The sequence below is a fragment of the Telmatherina bonti genome (genome assembly GCF_933228915.1).
Source record: "Telmatherina bonti genome assembly, chromosome: 2".
Taxonomy (NCBI): Eukaryota; Metazoa; Chordata; class Actinopteri; order Atheriniformes; family Telmatherinidae; genus Telmatherina; species Telmatherina bonti.
Genome location: NC_136620.1, coordinates 17,738,614 through 17,766,511, shown reverse-complemented (window position 1 = coordinate 17,766,511; position 27,898 = coordinate 17,738,614). Strand labels below are relative to the sequence as shown.

At 36.7% G+C, this 27,898-nt stretch overlaps 2 protein-coding genes across 2 annotated transcripts; both read right to left on the bottom strand.

The window, feature by feature from the left end:
• Positions 1 to 337: 337 nt before the first annotated feature.
• LOC306768299 (high choriolytic enzyme 1-like) lies at positions 338 to 14,008 on the bottom strand (the record flags this gene model as incomplete). Its single annotated transcript, XM_079256602.1, has 7 exons — positions 338 to 464; positions 1,731 to 1,812; positions 1,912 to 2,090; positions 2,513 to 2,630; positions 2,737 to 2,889; positions 3,052 to 3,105; positions 13,960 to 14,008. 7 exons carry the CDS (start codon positions 14,006 to 14,008, stop codon positions 338 to 340), a joined length of 762 nt encoding a protein of 253 aa, XP_079112728.1.
• A 1,858-nt stretch (positions 14,009 to 15,866) lies between these two features.
• On the bottom strand, positions 15,867 to 22,644 carry LOC306768290 (high choriolytic enzyme 1-like; the record flags this gene model as incomplete). The annotated part of the gene is made up of 8 exons (XM_079256591.1): positions 15,867 to 16,092; positions 18,143 to 18,262; positions 18,463 to 18,544; positions 18,870 to 19,048; positions 20,473 to 20,590; positions 21,293 to 21,445; positions 22,256 to 22,301; positions 22,582 to 22,644. The coding sequence occupies 8 exons, from the start codon at positions 22,642 to 22,644 to the stop codon at positions 15,867 to 15,869; spliced, it is 987 nt and encodes a 328-aa protein (XP_079112717.1).
• Positions 22,645 to 27,898: the final 5,254 nt, after the last annotated feature.

Genomic DNA, 27,898 nt, shown 5'->3' with positions numbered 1-27,898 from the left:
TAAAACTGGAAATGTAGGAAGCATTAACATAAAGCTAAAAATCAAAATGTTGAAAGATTAATTTATAAATATGTAATTAACGTGTTTAAAAACTCTCAGACAAACTCAGAGAAAGTGGAAATTTATTGAGGAAAAGAACAGCTGATCTAACTGTGATTTGATGTCTGTGTGTCCTCCAGATCACAGCAGAGAATATCACTAGTGCGCCATGTTAGATATGCCCATCTGCAAATGACAGAAAATATGTCTTTTTAAGACAAAGACAAAATGGAGATGAGCATAGAAACACATTTTAGTGAGTCTGTGTTGGTTTTGAGGATGTTTTACCTCAGACTGTTCAGCATTTGTACAGGTTGTTGAGCCTGGTGATGTCCTTTGTGCTCATTTCTGTGGCCATGCCAAACTGCACGTTAGGGTCGGGAATGGCCACCATAGTGGGCTGGTTGTTTTTAGAGAAGGCGTATCTACAACCACAAAAAGTGTGTTACAGATGCAGCAGGTTGGAATAATGCTGCCATTCATTTGTCAAGAAAACCAGAAATCAGAGCTTGGAAAGTCATCAAACCAGTTGAAGCTAGAAAATAACACTTGTGACCTTTTCACATGTCCAGACACAAAAACTGCTATGAAACGATCAAACATCGATATATTTTCCTGTTTTTTCTTTCAAGTTACTGAAACAACCTCTAATCCACACAAAATCACCAAAAATTCAATCATGTTTAGGATATTAACTCTTTAAATTCCGGTTTGAACATTTCAGCTATTGTTTTATTCACTGAAACATCATGCAAACAAAAGAAAACGGAACTAGTTTCTTAATAATAAATAGTAGCGGGGTGGGTCTTTGGTGGTAAGTAGTTTCTTATAGCGTCTGCCACTTCCTACCAGCTGATAGGAGGAAGTACCTCTTTTACCAGACATCTCACATCTGATATGTTCATGGTTTTTGGACGCCCCAGTGCTGCTCTCATACATCATCTCCATGTAAAACCAGTCCAGATTTTTAGAAACCAAGTTTTGGGTGAAGGTTCTACCAGTTAGCAACTAAACTTATTTGCTTGTGTTTGTACGTTTCTGTCATTTACGTGTCAGATACTGCCTCATACAGTCCCTCAGTCGTTCCAGTTTAAAACCAGTGTCTTTTTCCTGGTTTTCACCAGATTCACCAGTTTTTCTGTTATAGGCAGATGCAGAAAATCTTTAGACTATTATATTGTAGATCTGTGGGGACTAACGTGGGGAGCTTAGTGATTCTTTGTGTGATTGTGCATGAAATTATCTCTGAATATTCAAATAATCGACATACGAGGAGATTGTTAAGATGAAAACCGTTTTTAGCTGGAAGGAAAAACCACCAGAAGATCCAGAAGCAGGAAAGGCAGCCATCGCACTCCATGTCTAACTTCTACAGGGATGCACAATTGTTATGTAATAACCACTAATTTGTAAGAAAATTGATTTTTAAAAACAGCAAACTGGCTTTAAACCATATAAACTAATGTATTTTGTTCATACGGTGTTATAGAGTGATTATTATTTTTTAATTTTTTTTATGAAGACTAAAGCTGATAGAATTTCATAAATTCCAGCACTTTTCTCATTGAAAGTTATAAATAGTCAAAATTCCTCAAGTAAAAGATCATTTGGACCAACAGCCATGAGCTCAGTTGTCAGTACACAATCTCTACCGTGGCCATCTCAGTCAGAAGTGTTGATGTGTCACCTACTTGCTGTAATGCATGACAGAGCCGTAGTCGTAGGTGGTTCCCTGGTTCAGCGTGTTGACTACCCGGAAGTTGTGCTCCTTCCCTGGAGATTTCAGGAACTCCATTGGTTAATGCATTCATAGTCCAGACATGTGGTTTGTAAGGCCTGAATGCTACAGATGACAAGTCTCATAAAACTAACCAGGAATGACGTTCTCCAGCACAACCCGGATGTAACTGTCGCGGTCAGAGCGTGCCTGCTCATGGTGGAAGCCCAGAGCATGGAGCACCTCATGCTGCACAGTATCATGGTAAACACAGCCAGTACGCTGCAGGGACAGATCCTGCCCGTAGCCACGGCGACCAATATAGGAATAGCATCTGGGTAAATTCAGGAAAGAAAATGTTGGTTTTTTTGGTAGATATTGTGGAATATCCACTAAAGAGATAAACTCATTTGGACGTGTCTCTGGTCCTCTTGAAAATACATTAAGATGCAAATCTAAGGCTGAATATGCCAAAATATATCATTCACAACCATGTACTAAGAATAATTCATACAAAGTACAAAACCAGGATGTTTTACTGGAAACATGGTTGTAGACGGGGAGAGTTGGGAACTCTCAGCTTTTTGTTTAAAGCCAGTTAAAGTTCATAATCTGGTTAATTAGAAAAGACATTTGCAGTGACTGAAATCAGTCGTCATTGAGTCCTTTATGAGAGCTGTGAGGAGAAACGGCTACTGAAGGATAACAAGGGACTACAATATTTCAGGATAAAACAAAACTTTTTTTCATGTTTACCCATTCAGGGACTGGATATTCAGGTAGTCTCTCTGGTTGGTGTGTTTGACAAAACGGATGCAAGACACATCATGGAAGGACGTCAGACCGCGCTCAATGATTGACACCTCACGAGAGGCTGGAAAAGCAGAGGAGATTAATACCTTTAAACATATCTTCAACGATATGCTTGAACAATTCTTGGACATGTAAAGTTAAAACGATTACGTGTATTTCCTACTTACAGAAGGCACTGGAAATGGTGTAAGGAACGTAGACCCTTCCATCACCAGACTTGGGCCACATGCAGGAAGATGATGTGCAGGGATCAGCGTTTCTCTGGGCCTCAGAGTCATATGCAATGTCATCCTCTATGTAGGGCTCGTCAGCAGAGCGGACTGTCACAAATAGTCAGTTTAAAGATATGTCATCATAGTTACTCTTTAGACTTCTCCAAGTCGGTGTCATTTTAAATCAGGGAGAAAGATTTGTAAAAAAAAAAAAAAAAAAAAAAAAAGTAAATAAATTCAGTAAATTTTATTGTGGCTAAAAATTCTTACCAATATCTCTGTTGACTCTCTCAATCCGATCTGAAGTAGTCAATGCCTTCTCAACTGTCCAGACAGGAAAGATGAGTTAGTCTTAACCCAAAGGCACATACAGACTAAATAATGATTCAGCTCAAAATGCATATGGAGTTATTCTGATATTTCCATGTATGAGGGCATACTTAAGGGCAGTCAAATCCACTTTCAGATGAAGTCAAAGTGATGTGATATATAATGCAATTTCACTGCAGACAGTATGAATCTATCTAACAACCAGGCACACACATAGCGTTAGGTAGGCAGGCAGTCGCAAATTGTGCCGGAAACATAAATGATCATTTAATGTGTTGGTATGTAAGTGCCTGCTTAATCCAACACTATCAGAATCAAAAACCATTAAAAAAAACTTATAAGACTAGCTAAATTATTCAATTGCAGAGGTCAGATTATTTAACTTTGTATGTCATGACAACCAGAAGCGTATATTGACGCTTTTCCTCAAAAGAAAGCTTTAAAAATGGCCTCTCTAGCAGGCTCATCCTTCCGCTGAGAACGTCAACTAACTTTGAGTACAAAGCGTCAATTCACTAATTCTTAGTGAATACATTGACCATTGGCACAGTGCAGGAGCTAAACGGGTTTATATAAGAGAAAACGGACTGCACATGCGCGAACACCCCTCGTTGCAACAAGACGCGCCTACGGCCTCGACTGTACAGTGCAAGGTTGAGTTGTGCAGCTTCTCTGTGTGGCCAGGAGGAGGTGCTGTTGAGTAATTTTTAATTGAGCTATGAAAAGCACTTGTGTCATCAGTTTCAAATCAATATTTATTACAGTCTTGTTAGAAATGATCATCTGAAACATTATACTGAAGATAACAATTACAAAAGAAAGTGAAAAGCATATAAACTAATCATTAAAATGGAATTATTACATTTATTTCTTTCTGCTTTGGGTAGGCACTGCCTATCCTGCCTACTCTGACTGCATACCACTGCTTATAACACATTGGTCTTTTAATATCAGTTGTCACAGAAGACAATTTAGGGCTAGTAATGAGTTAAAATGACCAAACTCCAACATTTACCTGCTGAATTAGGCTCTAACTGCTCATTGTCAAGCTTGATCATCTCAAGATGCTGAGAAAATGAAGCTTATTATCTTGTAATAACTAGTTTCAGTAGGTGGTTATCTTGAGAAAACAAAAGGCTGATTTCATGAGATGAGGAAAAATAATAATTCATCATACAAAAGTGAGCTTCTTTATTTTAAAAACACATATCCAGGTTGAGCCTTTGGGGTGCAAAGGTGGTCAGAACTAAATAAATCACTGAGATGTTTGCAAATAATGTTTATCAAAGACAGATTAAAAGGAATGTTGCATATTCTGGAGCTTTTAGTGGAATAAAATGGATGCTGTACACTTTGAATCCAATATGAAAAGGCCTTTATCAGCAAAATGGCAAAATGGCAGACTCTGGGAAGGTTTTATATCAACACTGTATGTAGAAATTGTTTAAAACTGACCTCATACTAGTGTGTCGAACTTACACTGAGCAGCAGAAGCATACTTAATGGTGACTTCCTCTTCAGTGATGTGCATTTTCATCAAGACAATGCACGGATTGCAGAGGCATGGCTGAGGAAGACGAGGCTACAGGTGCTGGACTGGCCTACTTGTAGTTCTGACTTGTCTTTCACAATAATATAAGGATGGGTTTTAGAAATATGGCAAAGTCAACCCAAATGCTCACTAACAAGATAAGCTTATAGTGAGAATTTTTTTTTTTGCATAATGTGCATATATATCTGTATTTCAGACTGTCTCCAGTGAAATAAATATGAAAGTCAGCATAATAATTCCTGTGTGATGTAATCTGGATTTATGATAATTGATAAAAAAAAAAAAAAATGTTAAAATGAATAATGAAAAGGAAAATAGTATTGTTTTAAAAGCACTTTTATATGTTGTAAGAAAAATGGGTCATTTTTCCTTCATATCATTTGCTGTATTTTATTTTTAATTTATGTAATTTTAATTGACATACTAGTTATAATCATGAATAGTTTTTGATGTTACACTGTTCATTGCATTTGTAAAAAGAGTAAACTTACAGAATTCAGAGTTTTCCAGAAGTGATGTTGATATAAAAGAAAGAAAGAAAATTAGATTTAGAGTCAACTGTGTCCTAAACAGTGAATTTATGGCACAGATGGAGCATACTTCACCTCCTCTTCAGCTAATGCTGAGATGGCCACCAGGACCACAAGACCAAGAATGCTCTTCATCGCTGCCGAATCCACCAGGTACCTGCAACCTCCCAAAATAACCGCTAACCTCAGTTCTCTTTATTTACATAATTTATGACAGTATAGTTGAGAATTCAATGATACTTACGTGTACCAGCAGTTTGCAGACAGAAACACAGACTGAGGAACAACACATGACCTTATAAAGATTCAGCTGAAACGGAAATTGTCCATTTAAGGATATTTTTGGGCAACTAGATTTATAAAAAGGCGTGGAGTAAAATTTGGAATTTAGTCTGTAAGTCTGACTATCTCACCTTGATGCCATCTTACATTTTCCCATTAAAAAAAAAGAGTTGTGCTTATTTAGAGCAGATCTGGTATTGATCCGCTCCTTCTACGAAGCACTTTTTCCTATTCAGGGTCACAAAGCAGCTGCAGTCGATCCCAGTTTTCACAGGGTCATGCTGGGACTCATCTCTTTTCAGCTTTCATTCAGCAGGTTGCTACATGGTAAGGATAAATATTTATTCTGTAACTAGTTATCTTTATCAATAAGCCATCAAACTTCCCACACACTGCTGTAATGAAAGCAATCCTTCATTTAAGTTTCAAGAACAAGAACTGAAATGCAGGCAGCTTTCTGTGAGTTGGCACATGACAATCATCTTTTCTTGAATGCCAAATGTTAATGTGCTCAGGTTTTTCCAGATATCACATTCCCAGCTTTTATCATTTAACAAATATTGCAATGTGTTCCTGGAAAAAGCATCGACCTTGTCCTCATAGAAAAACTCTGCAGGTTGATAAGCAGGAAATTAATAATAGCACAAAAACAAAAAGTTTATTGTCTAATTTAATACACCATTGTTGGTGGAATGATCATCTGTGTAATTTGCATTTGGAAGATTTTAGCATGTGTTTGTTGAGATGTTATTTGGCCCCCAACATAAATAATAATGATCCTTAATAAGAGGAAGCGATTCTAAATTATGTCCGGCTTCTAAAAACAGTTGAGGATGATCTCATACAGCGAAAATCCATGTCACTGATGGGAAGAGTTGCCACCATTAAAATGCTGATTCTTCCTAAAGTTAAAGATCTGTTTTGAGTGATTCCCATTACACCTCCTTACACCTGGTTAAAGTCATTGGACTTGTCTCATCACAACATGGTGGTGTTGCTCATAGTCTTTGCTAATGGATTATACTGTCAAAAAATGCCAGAGCAAATCACTGAAATTTAATTCCTCCAATTAATGTGTCAAGTCACATGGGCAAAGTGACTGGACTGAAAATACCAGTCACTTTGCTCATGTGCATTTCAGATTTCTGAATATAAGACCTGTGCTAATGTCTAGGTGTTAGACAATTGGTGATCCACTCTGTGTATATCAATAAAACATGAAGAGCACAACAGACGACATGAGAAAGATCATGCCCGGTGTTGCCATTGTCACAAAAGCCACATGAGTTGTCTGTACCCCTTTGTGACACTGACATTACTCCCACTGCACAAAGTAAAGTAAAGTAACAGTGCTCCAACAGTACTGCAAGTGTTAGGAGTTTGCCTTCTGCCACACACATAACTCGTATCAAGTCTGTTTTGTTTTGGGGACAACAAGTTCTTTAAAACGGCCCGAGTAATATCTGTCATAAATTGACATTTTCAGAACATTTAGTTGTTAGTGTCTGAGATTTCACTGTGGTGCTCCATAATGAATGTTTTTTTTTTATAAATAGTTTTATTTAATATTAAATGTTGTTTAAAAATATCTTGGAAATGAACAAAACTAAAGTAGCTCCTAACACTACCCAATACCCTGAACCATATCTTAACTGTCTGATATTTATCCTTTTGATGAAGAACAGGAGTTCAACCTGGGAGAAGTCAGTTGTTTTTTTTTAGACAACTACAGGGACCACAGAGAAACAAAAGGCTGTGTATGTCATCAAGCACTGTGTTGTTGTTCATGTATCAGTCAAAACAATATTTTTAAATATTGCAGTTCTTTACAAAAAAAAAACAAAAACTATAGATACTATAAAAAAAACTATAGGTTTTTTTTGTTTTTTTAAAAAAAATATCTTAGTTATTCTTTTAGTCAAATACAATTCTTCCGGTCAGTTCTAACTACAGTCATTGCTGCAGTTACAATTGATTTAGGAATCAAGGAAAAGTGGTCATCCAGACATCAAACTGGACGCAACTGGGCTGCAGAATTATGGCAGAAATCAGGACTATGATTTCTATTTTAAACATATACTGAAATCCCAGTTATAAAACAAGCTTAACACTGCTTCTGAAATCTAAACCAAGTGATTTCACAACTTGCAAAAGAAAAACAAAAAACCTACTAGAAAATGAATAGATATTAATTAAATAAGGGAAAAATATAATAGTAATAATAAGAAGAAGAAGAAGAAGAAAAAAAGAATTCAAATGAATAAAAACTAAGAAGAAAAAACAAATAACTCAAACTAATCAAATACTGATAAGTAAAGAAAATGTTGAAAATAATAGTCAAAACTAATATTAGCAAAAAGTAATGTCTGGAAACCAATGTTATCAGACAATGTTTAAGGTATGGATGCTGAATTCTTGGATTTATAACAATATATTTTGGGAAATCAGAAGTATAAAAATTTCTTGTGAGTTAATGGTCAAGCTTGATGCCTGGTTGGAAAACCACAAACTGATCCCCTCTGGAAAATAGATAACCTCTGCAAAAATAGAAGTAGAATCAAAGGAGTTGGATTCCACCTTTCTTATGGCATCATAAAATTATTTACTTTCAGGAATTAATAGATCAAATTATATTTAATTTCATTTCATAATATTATGATTGATTTGACTGATTAGACCAGTGTGTGTGTGTTTTCACACCAGTTCTAAATTTTTCTTCTTGTCTTTGTGTAGACTTTATTGCCTTGGAGTGATTTGTTCTTTAAATCATCTCCATAGCAATGGTGTCTCTGATGTGGTGTCCTCTGCTCTGATGTTCCTCTCTGTGAGAAAAGCTCTCCTGAAACCAGTGTTGGAGGACTTTCATCAGTTTTTAAGACATGGTTTTGACTCTTGTATTTGGACATCACAACTGAGTCTTCGGTCTTTTGAAGTCCTCATCTGCTGTTAAGGCCTTCTCCGGTCCAGAGACTTCATGTGGTTGAAGGTCCACTTGCTCTGAAACCACCTGTGGTTTTGAGTCTGCAAGTGGCTCTGAGACTTGAGAGTCAGAGTCTATAAATGATGTCAACATTTTTGGTTTGGACTCCACTGACAGGCAGCCTGGTTCAGAAACCTGATCAGGGATCTGGAGGTTGTTGATACCAGCTGCCATCTTGAGTTGGACTTTAAAAGTTTGCCACCTTCCACTCCAGACCTTGAAATGTTTTCTCTTGAGACCTCCCATGATGTCCCATGATGTACTGAGCCCTTCCTTTTCATCTCTCTGCTCCTTATCTTCATGTAGAAACAGATGACAGTATTGCCATCATTAATGTTTTTTCTCCACTTTCTGCAGGTAAAATGTGCAGATAATAACTTAGCTTGGATACAGGTAGACTTGGGGCCAACAGGTTACATCTGTTAATGTAATCATTCATTCATTTTCTATACTGATTAGTGCAATTCAGGGTTGCAGGGAGGCTTGAACCTTTCCCAGCAATCAGCAAGCAAGAGGCAGGGTACACCTGGGACATAAAATAAAATAAAATAAAATAAAATAAAATAAAATAAAATAAAATAAAATAAAATAAAATAAAATAAAATAAAATAAAATAAAATAAAATAAAATAAAATAAAATAAAATAAAATACCTCAGTGGCATGAATAGTATAGGATTATTATAGGCTTAAAACTGGAAGAAGAAAAAAAGCAGTGTAGCCCCCAGAGCTCCCATACAAAATAATGTTTGCAGAAGATTTTATCATTTTAAAACTCAAGTTTCAAAACTTTTTTTCCAAGCATGCACACAGCAGTTTTCAGATCTCATATTACAAGGTTTCAAAGCTTTTTTGCAAACTACTGTTGTGGGACAAGATATTTCATATTTAAAACTGAAAATGTTTTAATGGTGTCAGTCTCAGAGTTCTCAAGGCCTGCTCAAAACAACTATGTCTGATTCTCCAGCACCTTTTCAACACCAGTCTGAGACAAAATAGAGTCCCAGTGCTGTGGAAAACCTCCTGCCTTTTTTCAGTGCCTGAAAAAACACAACTAGCTGAACCAAGTGACTACAGACCAGTTGTCCTGACATCTCACATCATGAAAGTCCTGGAGAGACTCTTACTGGCTCACCTCAACAAGCAAGTAAACACCTTTCAGGACCCATTACAGTTTGCATATTGTAATGGACTTGGGGTTGAAGATGCCATCATATACCTGCTCCAGAGAGCACACTCTCATCTGGACCATTCAGGCAACACTCTGAGGGTCATGTTCTTTGATTTCTCAAGTGATTTCAATACCAGCCTGCTTTGTTATGTGAGAACCTCCATAAATTCCAGGTGACTACCTCGCAAACAGACCCCAGTTTGTGAGACTGAAAGGTTGTGTGTCTGAGATGGAGGTCAGCAGCACTGGTGCACCACAAGGAACTGTACTCTGGCCATTCCTATTCACACTGTACACCTCAGACTTCCAGTACAACTCTGAGTCCTGTCATCTTCCAATATCATACACTTTTGTGGATTACTTTTAATAATGTACTACTGCTGGCAAACTTGTCATTGTACCCCTGCCACAATGTCACCTTGTCACTGTTGGATTTTTAAACACAAAATTATATTTTTATCACCCTAAATCACTGAATGTTTAAAGCTTTGTTTTAAGAAGTACTGAAATGAGTTTGTAGACAAACAGTTAATTGTGTTTCTTTTCTGTTTTTGTACAAGATGAGGAAGGACAGTCAAAACTGGAGATACTGGCCTTTGCAACTGGTGCATCAATGGTACCACCTATTGGCTTTTTACCGACACCTTCTGTTCAGTTCATTCATTGTGGCGATGATGACTTCTTCTACACACCAATGTTCCCTATTGCAAACACGTGTGTTAACTGCATTAAGTTGCCACTACATGTGTTATACCGGCTGTTCTAGGAAAAGTTTGACTTTGCATTAGAAAACACATATGGCTTTGGCAGAGCATGAACATATTTGGTTGTTCATGGAACATAAACTTAAAACATCTTCTATGGTTTTGTTTCATGCATTTGCTTGTCTAAGGTTACAGTTCATTGAATATTTATAAAGACCTTTGATAACAGGTCACATTCACAGTTGTTTAAGATGCACTTGAGACATATTAGGAAGATGATGCCCTGTCATGAATGTCAGTGGGATACTTTGTTTTTTTATTAGACCGTCTGCATTTCCCAGTCATTCCTCAGTAGTTTTCATTGTTCACCCTTTGTGTACTTTTGACTTTTCTTTGAATAGAAAGATAACTTTAAAAAAATAGAAAACAAATAACAGTTTATTTAAATGTTAAAAAAGAAGAGAGAACCACACTTTGAAAATAATTTGCCATAGATCCATTATCTACTGCAAAAGTGACAAAAATACATCTATTCCACTGTTCCCATCATTTTCAAGTGGATTAACTTGCTGGATAATGTTCATTGTGGTTTAATTAATGTTTATGTCAATGTCAGGAATTATGACATTGTTATTGGTTTGTAGTTGTGGTAATGGACCGTCTTCATCAATACCATAGTTATTATCTTGAAGAACTCTGACCACAATACGGTTGCCCAGCAACAATGAGGTTGCGACATCACAGCTGATAGCTGCGCGTTAGTTTTCCTTGAAAGCAATAAAATGTTCTCAGCGGATCTAGTTATAAATAATATCAATTTAACTTGTGTCACAAACATCTAAAAATTTAGATGATTAAAAATATGGTAATTAATCTATAAAAAAAAGAAGATAGAATCAGGAAATATGAGACACATTATCTTGAAGAACATCGTTTATGACTGGATGAATTCCATTCCTGTTAATGATACCTGTATGCCACAGCTGCAGAGGAGTCTGACCACCTTGTGTGGACAGGCCATGGTTGTTCCACGAGTTTACAAATTCTGTTGCTGCACACTCAATTGTGGGTAAATAAACATAAGCAAGCAAACAAAAAAGGTGTAGTTCATTCAACAAATCCAAAATGCCTTCTTCCTCCATGAAGTTAAAAATGTTTATAAATTGTCTAGACACAACTCTATTGAGTTCAGACCATAGTCTTTCAATTCTTTGGTTGTGTACCGAAACCCCGGTAATAACACTGTTCAAACCCCTTCTTTGCAACATAAAATGAGCAACTTGAATATTCTCCATACCATGGTCACATCTGACTCTTAGGGTAAGCCAAATGTCTGTACTCCCTGTAAAAATAATGTCAAGACACTGGTGGCTCTGTTGTTTGAAAGGTACCTCAGATATATTATTGTACGACTGAAGCCATCGATGTAGCCGTGAAAAACCATCCTCCATCTGACGAGCTTGTGGTTCCCATCAAAGTGCCTGTTGGAAGAAAGAAATCAAAATCAGTTTGTATTATCATGTATCTCATAATTTATCATTTTAACAATACTGTTGAAACTGATAATTGCTGCAGAATATTGGTATGACTTTCCCTACTTTACAAACATTTGACTGGCAGAGAATAATTTTCACTCCATGAATACAGCATGTTAAATAATAAAAATTACATTAATAGAGATAATATATTTTGCCTTTCCAGCCATTTTATGACTCAGGCATAGACAAAAGCCAAAACCCACCAATTAAGTCCTAAGACTTTAAAATTATTTAGGGCTAATATGTCGAAAAATTCTGCGATGGACTGGCGAGCTGTCCAGGGTGTACCCTGCCTGTCGCCCAAAGCCGGCTGGGATAGGCTCCAGCTTTCCCGCGACCCTGAATTGGAATAAGCGGTTCGGAAAATGAATGAATGAATGAATGTCAAAAAATTATTTTTTTTTCACAAAATGAGTCACTAAATTGCACAAATAAACATTCAAACACAAGCGCATTATATATTGAAGTCTATATCAGTTTGGTTAAATTTTTTAATTTCTTGATTTTTCTTGATGTAGAAATCGCTAGCTGAATCAAATCCACTAAGGCTAAGTTGCATCTGTCAGTCTAATTTCTCTGGACCTAGACTTTATATAAAAAGAAAACTTTCATACACGGTCTATGGTCTGGACAGGACCACAATATGGTTGCCTAGCAACACTGACGTTGCGACAGCACAGCTGATAGCTGTGCATTAGTTTTCCTTTTTTTTTCCTTAAAAAAACAAAAAAACCAAAAAAAAAAAGTTTTCCTTGAAAGCAATAAAATTTTCTCAGCAGAAAAATATGGTAATTAATTATATATATATATATATATATATATATATATATATATATATATATATATATATATATATATATATATATATATATATATATATACATACATACATACATACATACATATATATATACATACATATATATATATGTATGTATGTATGTATAAAAAGATGAATGTAGATGATTAAAAATATGGTAATTAATTATATATATATATATATATATATATATATATATATATATATATATATATATATATATATATATACACATACATATATATATATATATATATATATATATATATACACATACATATATATATATATATATATATATATACACATACATATATATATATATATATATATATATATATATACACATACATATATATATATATATATATATATATATATATATATATATATATATATATATATATATATATATATATATATATATATATATATATATACATACATATATATATATATATATATATATATATATATACATACATATATATATATATATATATATATATATATATATATATACATACATATATATATATATATATATATATATACATACATATATATATATATATATGTATGTATGTATGTATAAAAAGATGAATGTAGATGATTAAAAATATGGTAATTAATTATATATATATATATATATATATATATATATATATATATATATATATATATATATATATATATATATATATATATATATATATATATATATATGTATAAAAAGATAGAATCAGGAAATATTAGACAGAATTTAAATGCAAAGAGAACCACTGGCAGTTCTTGTGTTAATGAATATAGTGTGACTGCCAAAATTAGTCACTGAGGGGTGATTGCAGGAGTATGTCTGACGCGCAAATCCAAACAAAGAGGATCAGGAATCTCTTGCAGTTCAGGTTTTATTTATCCTCTCAGTTAAAGATTACTGCTTGATACATTTTTTTACTTAGTATTTACAAACAGAACTTATGTAAACTATCAAATATGCGGTCAACAGAAAATGTCAGCATCCACTTTCACCCTCTCTCTGTGCCAAGCAAAACCAAAATCACAGACAGACACAGGTGATATTAATTAGTCAATCGCTCAGCTGTAGGCACACACACACACACACACACACACACACACACACACACACACACACACACACACACACATACATACACAGACACACAATACCCTCTAGTGACAGACTTACTGATTAACATCCTTGCCTCTACAATGAACAATGTACATTAGATGTCATTCAAATATAATCACTTACCATAAGTGGTTGGGGGCTTGAACACTGTACACTCTTCTGCGTATAGCATGTTGCCGTCTGAATGATCGCCCAATCGGATCCACTCTTTTCAGACTCTGTCTGACCCGCCAGCGTTGAACCCTTAATCCACGTGATCTCAGGCTGCCACTAACGTACACTTCATCTGCGTTTGGGGTGTTCTCCAGGATAATACTCACAGTAGCTGTCTAGGTCTTCATTTGACAGTACCGCATATGTTAAAGGCGGGAGTCCCAGAGTTTGTCTGTGCCGGTATAGGGTTTTCCGATTTATTCCAAAGCATGTTGCGATTCCCTGCCACGTCATCCCAACAGACACACAGTAATCTATCTGCTCCGCGGTGATGCTATAACGAAATCGACAAGGACCTCCAGTCTCAGTTGTTGGTGGTGTCAAATTGACACCCACATCAGTGGATCTCTGCCTGGCATCATATTCTTGCAACAAATTTCTAAAACATCCATACAGTGATTCTAGTAGGTCACTGGTATTTCCATGGTCCTGGTCATACATGGACACGGCTGCAATAAACGTAGATAGAGTCCGTGTGTGGTCGTCCAGCAATCTATACAGCCTTTCTTGCCCAACGGTGTCTTAGTTTTGTAAAGACTCGATACACCGTAAAGCACAAGAAGAAAAAACTTGGAATATCTTCTTCATTTCCTCTCACCTTAAAACACGGAGTCTGAATCTGAAGAAGAAGAAGAATCAAATAAATGGACATTGTGACCAGTGCAATCAAACACTTATGGTTTGTGTTGGATTTCAAGAGGCCACAATAAAACTCTCTTGCTGGTGGGATGGAAGCAGCTACACTAGATGGCTATTTAGCATGTCCTGTCAATGTCCTGAAAGCGTTTGTTTTGAAATTGCGCTAATTTTTTCTACTACGTGACTTCCGTTTTAATTGAAGTTACTTCCTTTTCAAGTGAAATTTACCTCTCACACACACTAGTAAAATGCCTCTCACACATTGTAGTGAAATTTGGTTTAAGAATTAACACAGTGATTTTAGTTTATCATATGAGAGGATATTTCAGAATAGTGTGTAAGAGGATATTTGAGTATTGTGTATGAGAGGTTTCACCACAGTATGTGAATGATTTAAATTTCACATATGTCTGTGGGAGGCGAATTCTGAATAATGTCCCAAATGGCCCCTCATACAAAAAAGTGGCTTATTAGCAGACTTGTGCAGAGTTTGATGTCAAGCTCTCCACAAGTCTGCTAGTTAGGTCTGATGTGTGCCAGGTGTGTTGCAGCAGAAAAACTCCCAACATTTGCAGGACTTCGGCACTCGTGGACCGGAGTAGCCTACCCTGCATTAGAGCATACATTTGCAGGACATCAAGTTACACACAAAATTATTTAAACGATTCAATAACCATGTGTTACACATGTACCTAATGTTAAACACAAATCACTCTACGCAGTTTATGAACTATGTATTACATACAATAATATTGAGCTGATTTTCTCTCCATATGTCCTCACCTTCTCCTCAGCATAGCACCAGGTGGAGAGCACCTGAAGAATGAGGTCAGACTTCATGAATACCATTTTACCAGCTGTAAAGTACCCTGCTAATGCCAGAATCACGCTGAAACTCCTGATACCATAGTATATCTCAGGGGTACTCAACTTGGTCCTGGAAGGTCCACAATCCATCAAGTTTTCCATGTATTTGTCAGTGGCTGAGGGGATTCAAATACAATTACAAGTTTTATAAAAACAAAAGTCTGCCCTCGTAGCCACAATAGTCCTCCCTAAAAAGGGAGGGTGAGCAGAGTTGAGGCCACACTAAAAAGTTAAATTGTCAATCAGTTTATTAAAATCCAGCAGCTTTAAACATGTGTCCCCGTGGAGTCCTCTGCTGTGCAACACAGCGTTTAGGTGGCTTCGTCGTCTCTCTCCCTCGCCGCGCAGCTGCACTCCCAGCCCGCGCTTTTCCCGGGCCACACAAGGTTTCCGGCGGCCCAGGGCTGAGTAGTCAGGCCAACGACCTCAGAACTGCTGCGCTTTAGGTTTCCTGATCCTGCCTCCGCTCCCGGCAAATGAGCTGCGCGTCCGGCTCTGTTCCTCTGCCGTTCTTCTCTGCCGTTCTCGCTGCCACAGCTGTGGCTCCACTTAAATAATGCCCAGATGCACGCAGCTGTTCCTGCTCATTAATTAGCTTAGGGATGGATGGGCCTCAGAAAGGATTGGTGGCAGCACACAATTTAAAATACACATCAATACAATCTAAAACATGCATGCACTGTAACACTTAAGTAAAACTAATCTTTGGCCCAATCACATATTCATGCTTCAACACACATGAATTAAATTAAATGGCTCTATCAGGTGCTGCACAGCGATTTATTCATTTGAGTCAGCTGTGTTGGAGCAGGGATACATGGAAAACCTGCTTGATTACAGACCTGGTGGGACTGTACTGAATACTCCCAGTATATCTGCTCAGCTGAGAAAGACGTGATTTGCTTCAAGAACAAGACAAGAAGCATATTATCCCTGAAAAAATGTAATGAGTATCATATGAATATTCCTCCAATGCTTTTGAATCCTCATCAGACATGTGAACGGCACTGTTTTTTTTTATCACCTAAACGCACATTTGAGTTTGAGTTTGAGTTCCAGTTCTCTCCATTCGGTTTCCATGGCGACAAAAAACGCGTCGTTTTAGAGAGTTTTTTCTACTTCCAAATCCTTGTTACGTCCCGGAGGATAAGGTTCGGTGATTGGTTACCTTCTACTGGGCATGATTACAATGTACTTCTGGTCTCAGGACGGTCCTAAAGATGGCGCCGCTGAAACGCAGTGATGTCACATGAAACCCATGAATAAATACATCAGGCAGGTGGAAAACGTCGGGTAAAGTTATTTCGAACGGTGGCTGGTGAGTTTACCAAAAAGAGACATCCTGCTGCATTTGTTGCTGTGGGTTGCTGTTTTCCACTTTGTTTTCAGGGTCTGATTCAGGTTCCAACATGTAGGGCTGTATGCTATGTGTTGACATTGTATTTTGTTTTTTATTGAGTTTATATTAGCCTAATCCTTCTGTTTATGAGATGTTACAATGATGGCGAAAGCAGTTGCGGTGCGCGCTCCCAATGTAGTGCAGTGGCGGGAGGCGGGGCTTAATGCGAAAATAAATTAGCCTGAAATGCACATAATAGTTCTACTTTAAGTACAATTATGATTATTTAGATTTATTGGTCATGTAAATATAATCATGTCAAAAACATTGAAATCTAAAGAAAAAACTAACTTCATGTAACATAAGATTCACAGTTCCAAAAAACTACTGGTCTGAGGTGCTTGTGCTTTATTTTAGACATTTATAAGGAATGATTGATAATAGAGGATTAAGACTCCCAGGTGAGACTCTTACATATAGAAATGTGTTTTTTAAAATTTCTAGTACAGAACATTCAGCAGCTTTTGCATTTGTACTCATTGCATAAAATACAATGTGAATATACAGTCATTCAGTAGTGTGGAAAATAAAGTTTCTAAAAGTCTACAACAAACAAAGTTCTTGCCAACACATGCATCAATTAATGATTTATTATCAATATGGTGAATTAAATCCTTGTAAGTGTGGAAACATCCACACAAATGACTTGTCTTGTCTGCAGGACTTGTGTTGTCAGGTCAGGACTTCCTACAGGGAGAAAAACAACCATGTCAAAAACAAAAGACATACACTTCTTCTCATAGTAAATCAGATTAGTTATGGTTCATCAAGTGCATTTATAGCATGGTAGTCAACGGGAGGTTTCCATGTGAGGCAGCATGACAAACTTGCATTTATACAAAGTGTCAATATAATCTGTTGATGAGATTATCATTTCAACCACATCAGGTGGCCATGACAGAGAAAGTAAGGTACTGGTGTTTGAGCTGCATCATTTGTGAACCACTTCTTTCTCTTACAGTTGTAACCACGCCAAATTACATCTCTTATCTGCTACAAGATACTTTTAAAAGTCAAATAGATCTTTTCCTTACACTTTGAAAAGCTGTGTGTCTAAACCTACTCAGAGCCTTTGTATAAATTAAATGTGAAGATATTTTTGATATTTTAATGTCAGAAAACTTACAGTAATGCGGTATACATACCAAATATGTGTGTGCTGTGTTTTCCTAATGGTGAAAATTGCACTGGTACAGTCTGTTCAGTCTGTCAATGTCATTCTTGCTCATCTCAGTAGCTTCGCCAAAGGCAACATTTGGGTCGGGAATAGGCTCCATGGTGGGTTTATTGTTTGCAGAGAAGGCATACCTGAAATTACCAAAGAGGTTAATTTTTTATTGTGGTTTGCAAAAAAGCAGAAGAAGTTCTATTTCTTAATAGAAATGAAAACAGTCAGCTTTCTCGTTCAGCTTTTACTGAATATTCAAGGTTAATAATTGTAAATATGGCTATTCCTACCAGATGCATAGATGTAAGGAAACAAAATTATTTGAAATGTTTTGTCAAACCTGTGGTACTGCATGACAGAGTTGTAGTCGTAGGGGGTGTTCATGTTCAGTGTGTCGTGCTTATCAAAGGCATATGCCAAACCTGAAGAAGAGGATTCATAGCAGGGATCAGGAGAATAAAAACTATCCTCTCATAGTGTCTCAGATCCTAAAATGCTTGATCAAAAATGAATAAAAAGTTTTACTTTAGTATTCAGATATAAGTTAAAGGCTGGATGTTGTTTTGGTAAGTAGTTACAGTGCAGTAAGATGGTTTTAAAGCAAGTTTATCTCAGTGTTTTTTTTTTCTAAATTACCAGTTTGATTATGATTGAACCATCTTACTATGTTTAGATTTGGGATTTATTTTCAAGGCCTGGATCCATTTAACACCATGAGACATGTAGATGAATGGTTTGTTCTCTGACCAGACTGGATGTTTTCCCACAGGACTCGGATGTGCTGGTCTCTGTCGGAGCGACACTGCTCATGGTTGAAACCGAGAGCATGGAGCAGCTCGTGCTGGACTGTACTGTGGTAAATGCAACCCTGTCTGTCCAACGACACTGTCTGGCTATAACCTCGGCGACCAACATAGGAGTAGCACCTGCGTACAAACATAAAACCAAACATATAATACTGACAAAATGCTGAATATGTGATACTGATCAGAAAATATGGATAGGTTTTATGGTTCTGACATTATGTTTCTTTTCTTGTGCTTGTAAGTTGGGGAAAGTGAATGAAAAGTATAGAACATTATGAGTGAGTAATCAAAATAATACACAGCTGGAAGCCAGTTTAACCAGTTCCAAGAAAAACTGTTTGTTATGGTAAATTATAAAACTGTAATAGTTGTTGTTTTTGGTTTGGTGTAAATATCTACAATGTATGAATATGTATAGAGAGAAAGAAAATTATCCTGAATAGTTATATAATTGTGTATAAGTTATTTATTGTAAGTGTATTATTTGTAGTATATACTATATAGTATATCTACATATATGTAGTATATACGCTTCTTTCCCTTCCCTTAAAAATTTTTTAATTATTTTTACTTAAATAACATGTATCAAAAGAAGCAGAGAGAGCTAATGCTAATCAGCTAAGCTTGGGGAGATAGCTTTGGATACAAATGCTAATGCATTTTGTCTGCATTGTGATTCAAGATTTGACTTCTTTCTTTTTATTTTTATAAAAATATTGAACTTGTTACTGGGTTTGAGCATAAATGCTAAGTTTCTAAATTAGTTGATACACACACAAAAAAAAATGGTGCTAAAATCATTTTAGCCATAGGCCAACAGCTGATTATTTTGTAGTTATTATTAGCAAGCTGTTTTACATACGTTTTATATAAATAATTACATTTTTCTTCTTCTTCTTCTTCATCTTATTATTATTATTATTATTATTATTATTATTATTATTATTATTATACATTGTATGCGAAGAGGAGATTTACACAAACTCAGATAAAGTATTTTATTCTATCATTGTTGTTGTTGTTGTTGTTGTTCTACAAATATAAATAAGCAGTTTAAACAAATGCCTTTGTTCAAATATGTATGTTAAAGTTTAACATCGGCTTTGAAGAGACATAAATGAATGTTGTAAATATAAACAGTTCTCTGTTTGGTTTTTAGTACAAAATTAATGTGCACAGAACCAAACTTTGATCCGTCAACTGAAAATGATCATATCTGTGTAATTATCAAGATATCTATATGCTGAGATTTAAATATAGGCTCCAGTTTCGCGGCGACCCTGATGTGGTTTAAGAGGTTTGGAAAATGAATGAATGAATGAATGAATAAATGATCAGTTTTACTTTACTTATCCTGATCCTGAAATTCAGCTCTGCATTTGACCAACTCTCAGTGTACTGAGGAAAGCAATGAGGTGCTAAGTTTTTGACACCTGAGGAGCAGCAATCCTTTTCTTCTTGTAGTTGATATATATATGAGCTATATATGAGCAGCCGCATTTCCAAAAGCAAAACAAAGGTAAGGTCATTATTTTTACACTCACCCGTTGTGGGACTGGATACTCAGAAAGTCTCTTTGGCCTGTGTGTTTGACAAAGCGGATACACGAGACGTCCCTGAATGAGTCCAGGCCACGCTGAATGATGGAGAGCTCACGAGAAGCTGCAGAGACACAGAGAGAAAAGAGAATATGTACAAAATAAGGTTATATCGGCACTGTTATAAAATACTGTAGATTTTTATAGAAACTTACTATATTTTACAGTAATTGTATATCACAGTTAAATATTCTTCCCTTGCAATATAAGTGAATAACAGCAGGGTATTGTTATTTTTCAGTAGTATTCTGTGAAGTATTTAGCTTCGCATTAGACTGCTCACAAAAACAGTTGCTGAACTGCTGATGACCCCTGGTACTGGCTAATAAAGACAAATGTCTTATTTTCTGATTAAATGCAGGTTTAGGAAGTAGAAATGACCAAACCTTGTAAATCTGCTTTTGAGCAGTGGCATTCTGCATTCATTTAGAAAACATTATTCATGTTCACACATTTATAGTGTATTACTCTCTAATTTTTTACTTGTCTTGAAAAGTATTTTAATTGCCTTGTGTAAATAAAATATGACATGGTATATAATTATGTAAAACCAGTAGTTATTCTGCATGTTACAGAAGAGTTTTTTGCTCTGAATCGCTGGTTAATTTGGGATAAAGTTATAAATGTGAGTGATCGTCTCCTTGTTTCAGCCCTGTGACGTGACAGCTGGGTTAGATTAAAATGTTTAAATATTATGTACCTTTTATGGTTTTACATCATACGAAATCTTTAGATAAAGACTTCTTATAATGCTTCAGTAACTCACTGTAATGATTGGCAATGACGTATGGCACGTAAACCCTTCCATCAGCAGATCTGGGCCACATGCAACCATGGGATGTGCACTGATCAGCATTCCTGTCATTTTCATTGTCATAAGCGATGTCATCTATGACAAGGTGTTCATCCTCTGTATGCACTGTCAAAGAACATCGAATATTCAATCGGTTATTTTAGAATACATGTAAAAAAAAAAAAAAAAAACATTCATTCCTACATTTTATTAACTGCTTAGTCAAAATAGGGGTCACAGGGAAGCTGGAGCCTATCCCAGCAATCATTGGGTATGAGGTAGGGTACACCCAAGTACATGCGTGTACATGGGTGGACTCATGCAGTGCCTATTAGGACTTTAAAAACCTTCTGCAGCTATTTAGTTTTCTCCAGAACCTAAATTTTATCAAAATATTATAAACTGCAGATACGGAACAACCAAGTTCAAAAGGTTTTAGCATTCACTGCAAAAAATTAATGTCAAACCAATAAGATTAAAGCCTGCTACATACTCCACGAGAAGCAGAACAAATGTTGTTCTTGCGGCCTCAAGAACAAAGTTCTAACTTCTCATGGAGTATGTAAAAATATTAAGACCGTCCTTGTCTAGATACTCCCGATGTAGTTATTTTTGCCAAACTGAAAGGTAAAAAATACCATTTTTATTCCAATAATATATGCCTCATCTTTGTCAAATAGTGAATAAAAAATATATATGTTTGCTGCTATGCAGATGACACATAGAAGGACAAGTAGAGTGTAGAGAGTAATCAATTTTCTGTTGACACAACAGTAAACCTTGTGAGATTCTAGTTGGATAGCCAGATAACGGCATCCAGCTGTAACAAACATAAAAAAAGAAAAAAAAAAACCAGTAACTCAGAGCTGCATGTGTGTTGCTCCACTAAAAAAATAACTTTACAAGCATTGGGATTTCAAATGCAAAGTGTCCTACCAACATCTTTGTTGGCCTTCCACAGGAGCTCAGAGACAGACAGTTCCTAGATAAAAGAGATAAAATAGTAAGAGCTAACTGGGAAATTACATCTTATTGCACAGCTGTATCAGCAACTTGATTTCTTCTTACATATCATGACACATTCTGCTTGTCTGTTAAATTATTAGAATCATACATAATTACAAAAACATAAAATAACATCAAAGGAAAGTGGATGGATTAGGATGTTTCTGTTCATTTACACCACGTACAAAAGGAAAGCATGACAAAAAAACTGGTGGAAAATGTCAAACCGATGTTATCAATTTTACACAAATCCTCACCTTCTCTTCAGCCCAGCAGCAGGTGGAGAGCACCAGAAGAACTGTGAGCTTCATAAACGCCATGTTACCAGCTGTACAGTAAACTGCTAATACCTGAATCCTGCTATAACTGCAGTTTAGATACCACAGCGTATCTGTGTTGGGAAAGACATGACTTTGCTTAGTGATAACAAGCAAGGTGTCCTTGAAAACATGTTGTCTCTTCTCACCTTAACTTTGCTAAATAAAATCTGCTTCCAGTAACAGATATTGTTCATAAAATTGTGAGAGTGATGTCCCTGAGGACACCTGGTTGTTGTTTGTGGTGTTTTTCTTCTTTTTTTTTTTTTTAATTATGATTTTATTGATTTGCTTCTTGATAGCACTCTTAATAGCTTAGTCCTCCACTGGGGGAATTTGAATCTAAGGTTGTGTGTATATGTGTGCACTGTATGTACTTGTGTTTATATAGGCAAATGCATATGTGTGTATATGAGTACGTATATGCATATTTATGTTTTTTCTTTATCTCTTTCTCTTTCTCTATAAAGTGTTTTCTGTTCTTTCCCTTTCTGTTTCTGTCTCTCTTCTATTCTCTCTAGTCTGGTCCAGCAGTACAAACTCTGTATTGCAAACAATTATGCAAGATAAATAGAGAAATAAAATTAGAATTCAGAAAATCAAGGGGATTAATATCCTAGTAAAGCTCCTCTTGGCAAAGTAAATTTGCTCAGCAGAACACAGCATCTAGACCATCATTCCACCTGCCTAAATGCTGGACAAGACACACACTAGAAAAAAAAAATATGTACACTGCTCAAAAAAATAAAGGGAAAACTTAAGACAATGTAACTCCCAGTCAACCACACTTCTGTGAAATGGTGCTGTCCACTTAGGAAGCAACACTGATTGACAATCAATTTAACATGCTGTTGTGCAAATGGAATAGATAACAGGTGGAAATTATAGGCAATTGGCAAGACACACCCAATAAATGAGTGGTTTCTGCAGGTGGTGACCACAGACCACTTCTCAGTTCCGATGCTTTCTGGTTGATGTTTTGGTCACTTTTGAATGCTGGCGGTGCTTTCACTCTAGTGGTAGCATGAGACGGAGTCTACAACCCACACAAGTGGCTCAGGTAGTGCAGCTCATCCAGGATGGCACATCAATGCTAGCTGTGGCAAGAAGGTTTGCTGTGTCTGCCAGCGTAGTGTCCAGAGCATGGAGGCGCTACCAGGAGACAGGCCAGTACACCAGGAGACGCGGAGGAGGCCGTGGGAGGGCAACAACCCAGCAGCAAGACCGCTACCTCTTTCTTTGTTCAAGGAGGAACAGGAGGAGCACTGCCAGAGCCCTGCAAAATGAGCTCCAGCAGGTCACAAATGTGCATGTGTCTGCTCAAACAGTCAGAAACAGACTCCATGAGGGTGGTATGAGGGTCTGACATCCACAGTTGGGGGTTGTGCTTACAGCCCAACACCGTGCAGGATGTTTGGCATTTGTCAGAGAACACCAAGATTGGCAAATTCACCACTGGCACCCTGTGCTCGTCACAGATGAAAGCAGGTTCACACTGAACACATGTGACTGACGTGACAGTCTGGAGACGCCGTGGAGAACGTTCTGTTGCCTAAAACATCATCCAGCATGACCGCTTTGGCAGTGGGTCAGTAATGGTGTGGGGTGACATTTCTATGGAGGGCCACACAGCCCTCCATGTGGTCGTCAGAGGTGGCCTGACTGCCATTAGGTACCAAGATTTGATCCTTAGACCCCCCGTGAGACCATATGCTGGTGTGATTGGGCCCGGGTTCCTCCTAATACAAGACAATGCTAGACCTCATGTGGCTGGAGTGTGTCAGCAGTTCCTGCAACACGACGGCGTTGATGTTATGGCCTGGCCCGCCCGTTCCCCAGACCTGAATCCAATTGAGCACATCTGGGACATCATGTCTCGCTCCATCCACTAACGCCAAGTTGCACCACAGACTGTCCAGGAAAGGTGGATGCTTTAGTCCAGGTCTGGGAGGAGATTCCTAAGGAGAACATCCGCCACCTCATCAGGAGCATGCCCAGGCGTTGTAGGGAGGTCATATAGACACGCTGAGACCACACACACTAATGAGCCTCATTTTGACTTGTTTAAAGGACATTACATCAAAGTTGGATCAGCCTGAAATGTGTTTTTCCACTTTCATTGAGTATAACTCCAAATCCAGACCTCCATTGTTATGGGGTGGTGGTGAGGGATGGCGAAGGTGTGGACCCAAATGCAGAGATCAGGGAAACAGGGATGCAGATTCCAGAAGGTTTATTCCAACCAAAGGCACTCAGGGGACTAACAACAACTACAAAGTAGCGCAACAAAATGATCCAGCAACCAAGGAATGAAACTGAGGGGTATAAATACACTGGGGAACCAAACAAGAAACAGGTGTATGGAATGAACTGAAACAAGACCAGGTGAACTCAATGAGGAAATCAATAAAGCTAGACAACAAACAAGGGAACCAAACAGGAAAAACTACTAAATAAAACAGGAAACCTGAAACTAAGGCAAAGCACAAACCACATCATGAAAAGGGCTGATTTGAAGACTGAGGTGTTATTGTTTATTAACACAACTCAGCTTATTAATCTTACATCTGCAGGCCATGTTGACCATGGAGGAACAAGCATTTGTTTTTGATCTTGCTCTGCCTTTGCAGTTAACAGAATTTTAGATAATATTTCCTGGGCTGTCAATGAGATGATGGTAAGATGAACATCTTTCACAGCAATAGAAATACTGTGACTAACAGAAAGTCCCACCGAGACTTCTTTCTGCCTGCTTTCATTATTGTTCTCAGAGTGAAAGCAAAAGTTTAATATATGAACAGGAACTAAAGTATGAGGAAACATTATATCACAATTTATGGATATTTATAAATCATACATCCACCAAAGTTTTAAAGATCTGTTACATAAACATATGAATAAGTACACAACATAGTGGCAGCTAGAGTGCATAAAGCCCACCACTTAAAGAATGTTGTTGAATTTCTTGACAACTATCACATCATCACAAATAAGATACTTTAAGGTTCTTAAAAAGATATGCAATATGTTTCCTCTACCTGTTGGTCATTAGTGTTGATCAGGATTTATAATAAATACATAAACTTCTATTTGAAGTAATTTATTGACAATCTTTTGAGTGTCAGATCTGTGTTTAATTTTTTTTTTTTACCACATGGTTACATAAAATATACCTGCTTTTGGAATTACTTTATTTTAATACATAAAACATCAACCATACCTGCATCCTTTATATGGACACATTTAATGAATGCAATTAAATGAATTCAAAAATACTTTATTAATCCCAAAAGGAAATTATGATTTACATTTATTGTCAAAACAAAAACGATAATTAACATTAAAGGGATTTTCTAGTTTGTACTTTCAAGTCAAACAAGGAATCTTTTTTTTAACAGTTAGACTTCTTTCAGCAGAAGGCCGTAAGGGCGAATGGCCCGTTCCACCATCTCCTGCTCATCTTTAGCTGACGTATAAGCTGGGATTGGAACCAACCAGTATTTCTCGTTGTTGTGCTTCTGTCTGAAATTGGGGTTGATCCGATTCTGCAAAATGACTTTGTATTGCTTTCCATTCTTGTTTGAGATGAAGGTTTTTGCATAAAGCATTGCTTCCTGGATGTATGGAGTAGAATAAATCCCTCTGCCATATACCTGGCCTGGACCTGGCTGTTAAACAAAACATAAAAAAAGAAAGAATTCCTGGTTATTTATTTAGGTCTGAGTAATTTCCAAAGACTTATGCTCCATTATACAGCACTTCTATAAACCATTGCAACAATAACATTTCCAAGCCACAGTGACAGTCCATCATTCTGGATGAAGCTTCTTTAAATACATATTTAAAAGGGGGCATGTACTTCATTCATTCATTCATTCATTCATTCATTTTCCTATCTGCTTAATCCAGTTCAGGGGCGCGGGGAAGCTGGAGCTTATCCCAGCAGTCTTAGGGCGAAAGGCAGGGTACACCCTGGACAGCTTGCCAGTCCATCACAGGGCCACACAGAGACAAACATCCACTCATGCGTACACTGACTCCTATGGGCAATTTAGAGTAACTAATCAACCTAACATGCATGTCTTTGGACGGCGGGAGGAAGCCAGAATACCCACAGAGAACCCATTCATACACAGGGAGAACATGGCATGTAATATGAAACAAAATCATAACAGGCACAGTATTGCAGCCTAATGTTGAGAGCGTACATTTTCAGAGCTCAGTTAGTTGTCCTTAAACAACTTGTTCCAAAAACTGTTGGTTTGTGTCATTTTTGTGAAATATTTCAGAAGACAAATCTTACGGTGCACTATGCAAACATTATGTTACAAAGACTCCTGTCACACCATTACAAGTTCAATTTATCTCAAATGTCTTAAATGAGTTTTGAATTGAGTTGTTAGTTTGCTAGCTTCATTTGTCAAACTTCTTGGTTGTCGCTCTGGAACTGTCAGGGGTCACAGGGATTCTCAGAATAATTAGGTAATTGACTTGAAAATTAATTCACAGAAATAAGCATATGTTAGAAATCACCATATTAGCTTTCATGAAATATAATTTTTATAAATACATTTTAATATCAGATGTTCTTGCTTCTATATGCATAAATGATACTCATCTAAAATGAAGTGAAATCACTTAAACCAAATAAAGTAAATTAAGAGATGCTAGAATCTAAACCATGAAATAGATTACATAATGGAGAAAGAAAGTATTAATAATAACTGACAGTAGCTCCTAATGGTAAAGGACATGTATATGTTTTAGCACTGAAAATAAAGTGCTTTTAATTTAACCTTGTAATATCCTTCGATGATGCCTTCAGCTCCTTTCTTTGATGTTCCATGGTAGGACACGGGCCACTCGCCTGGCACCGACTGTATGGTACGGAACCCGTTCCCCAGCCAAGCATTTGACTCGTACTTATCCAGAACCTGAAAAAAACAATTGTCATCTGCTATAGCATTTTTTTTATCATGTGAAAGTAATGGCAACCAAAAACAGGAAGCAAAATAATAAATCAAAAATCTAACTTTTCAGTTTTTTGCATTCTTCTTCTAAGTCTTTCAGTGTAAAAAGTTACACTTGTTACCTTTTTATGATATAATAGCAGAGCTACAGTGATGATATTTTTTCTTTGCTATGCTATTGTTTATGCTTACTAGCTCAACTTCTAGTTAAAAGTGCATGTTGGAGTTGGTTATCACGTCCGACATCATCACAGATACTTCAGAGACGAAAAGAATTGAAAGAGAAA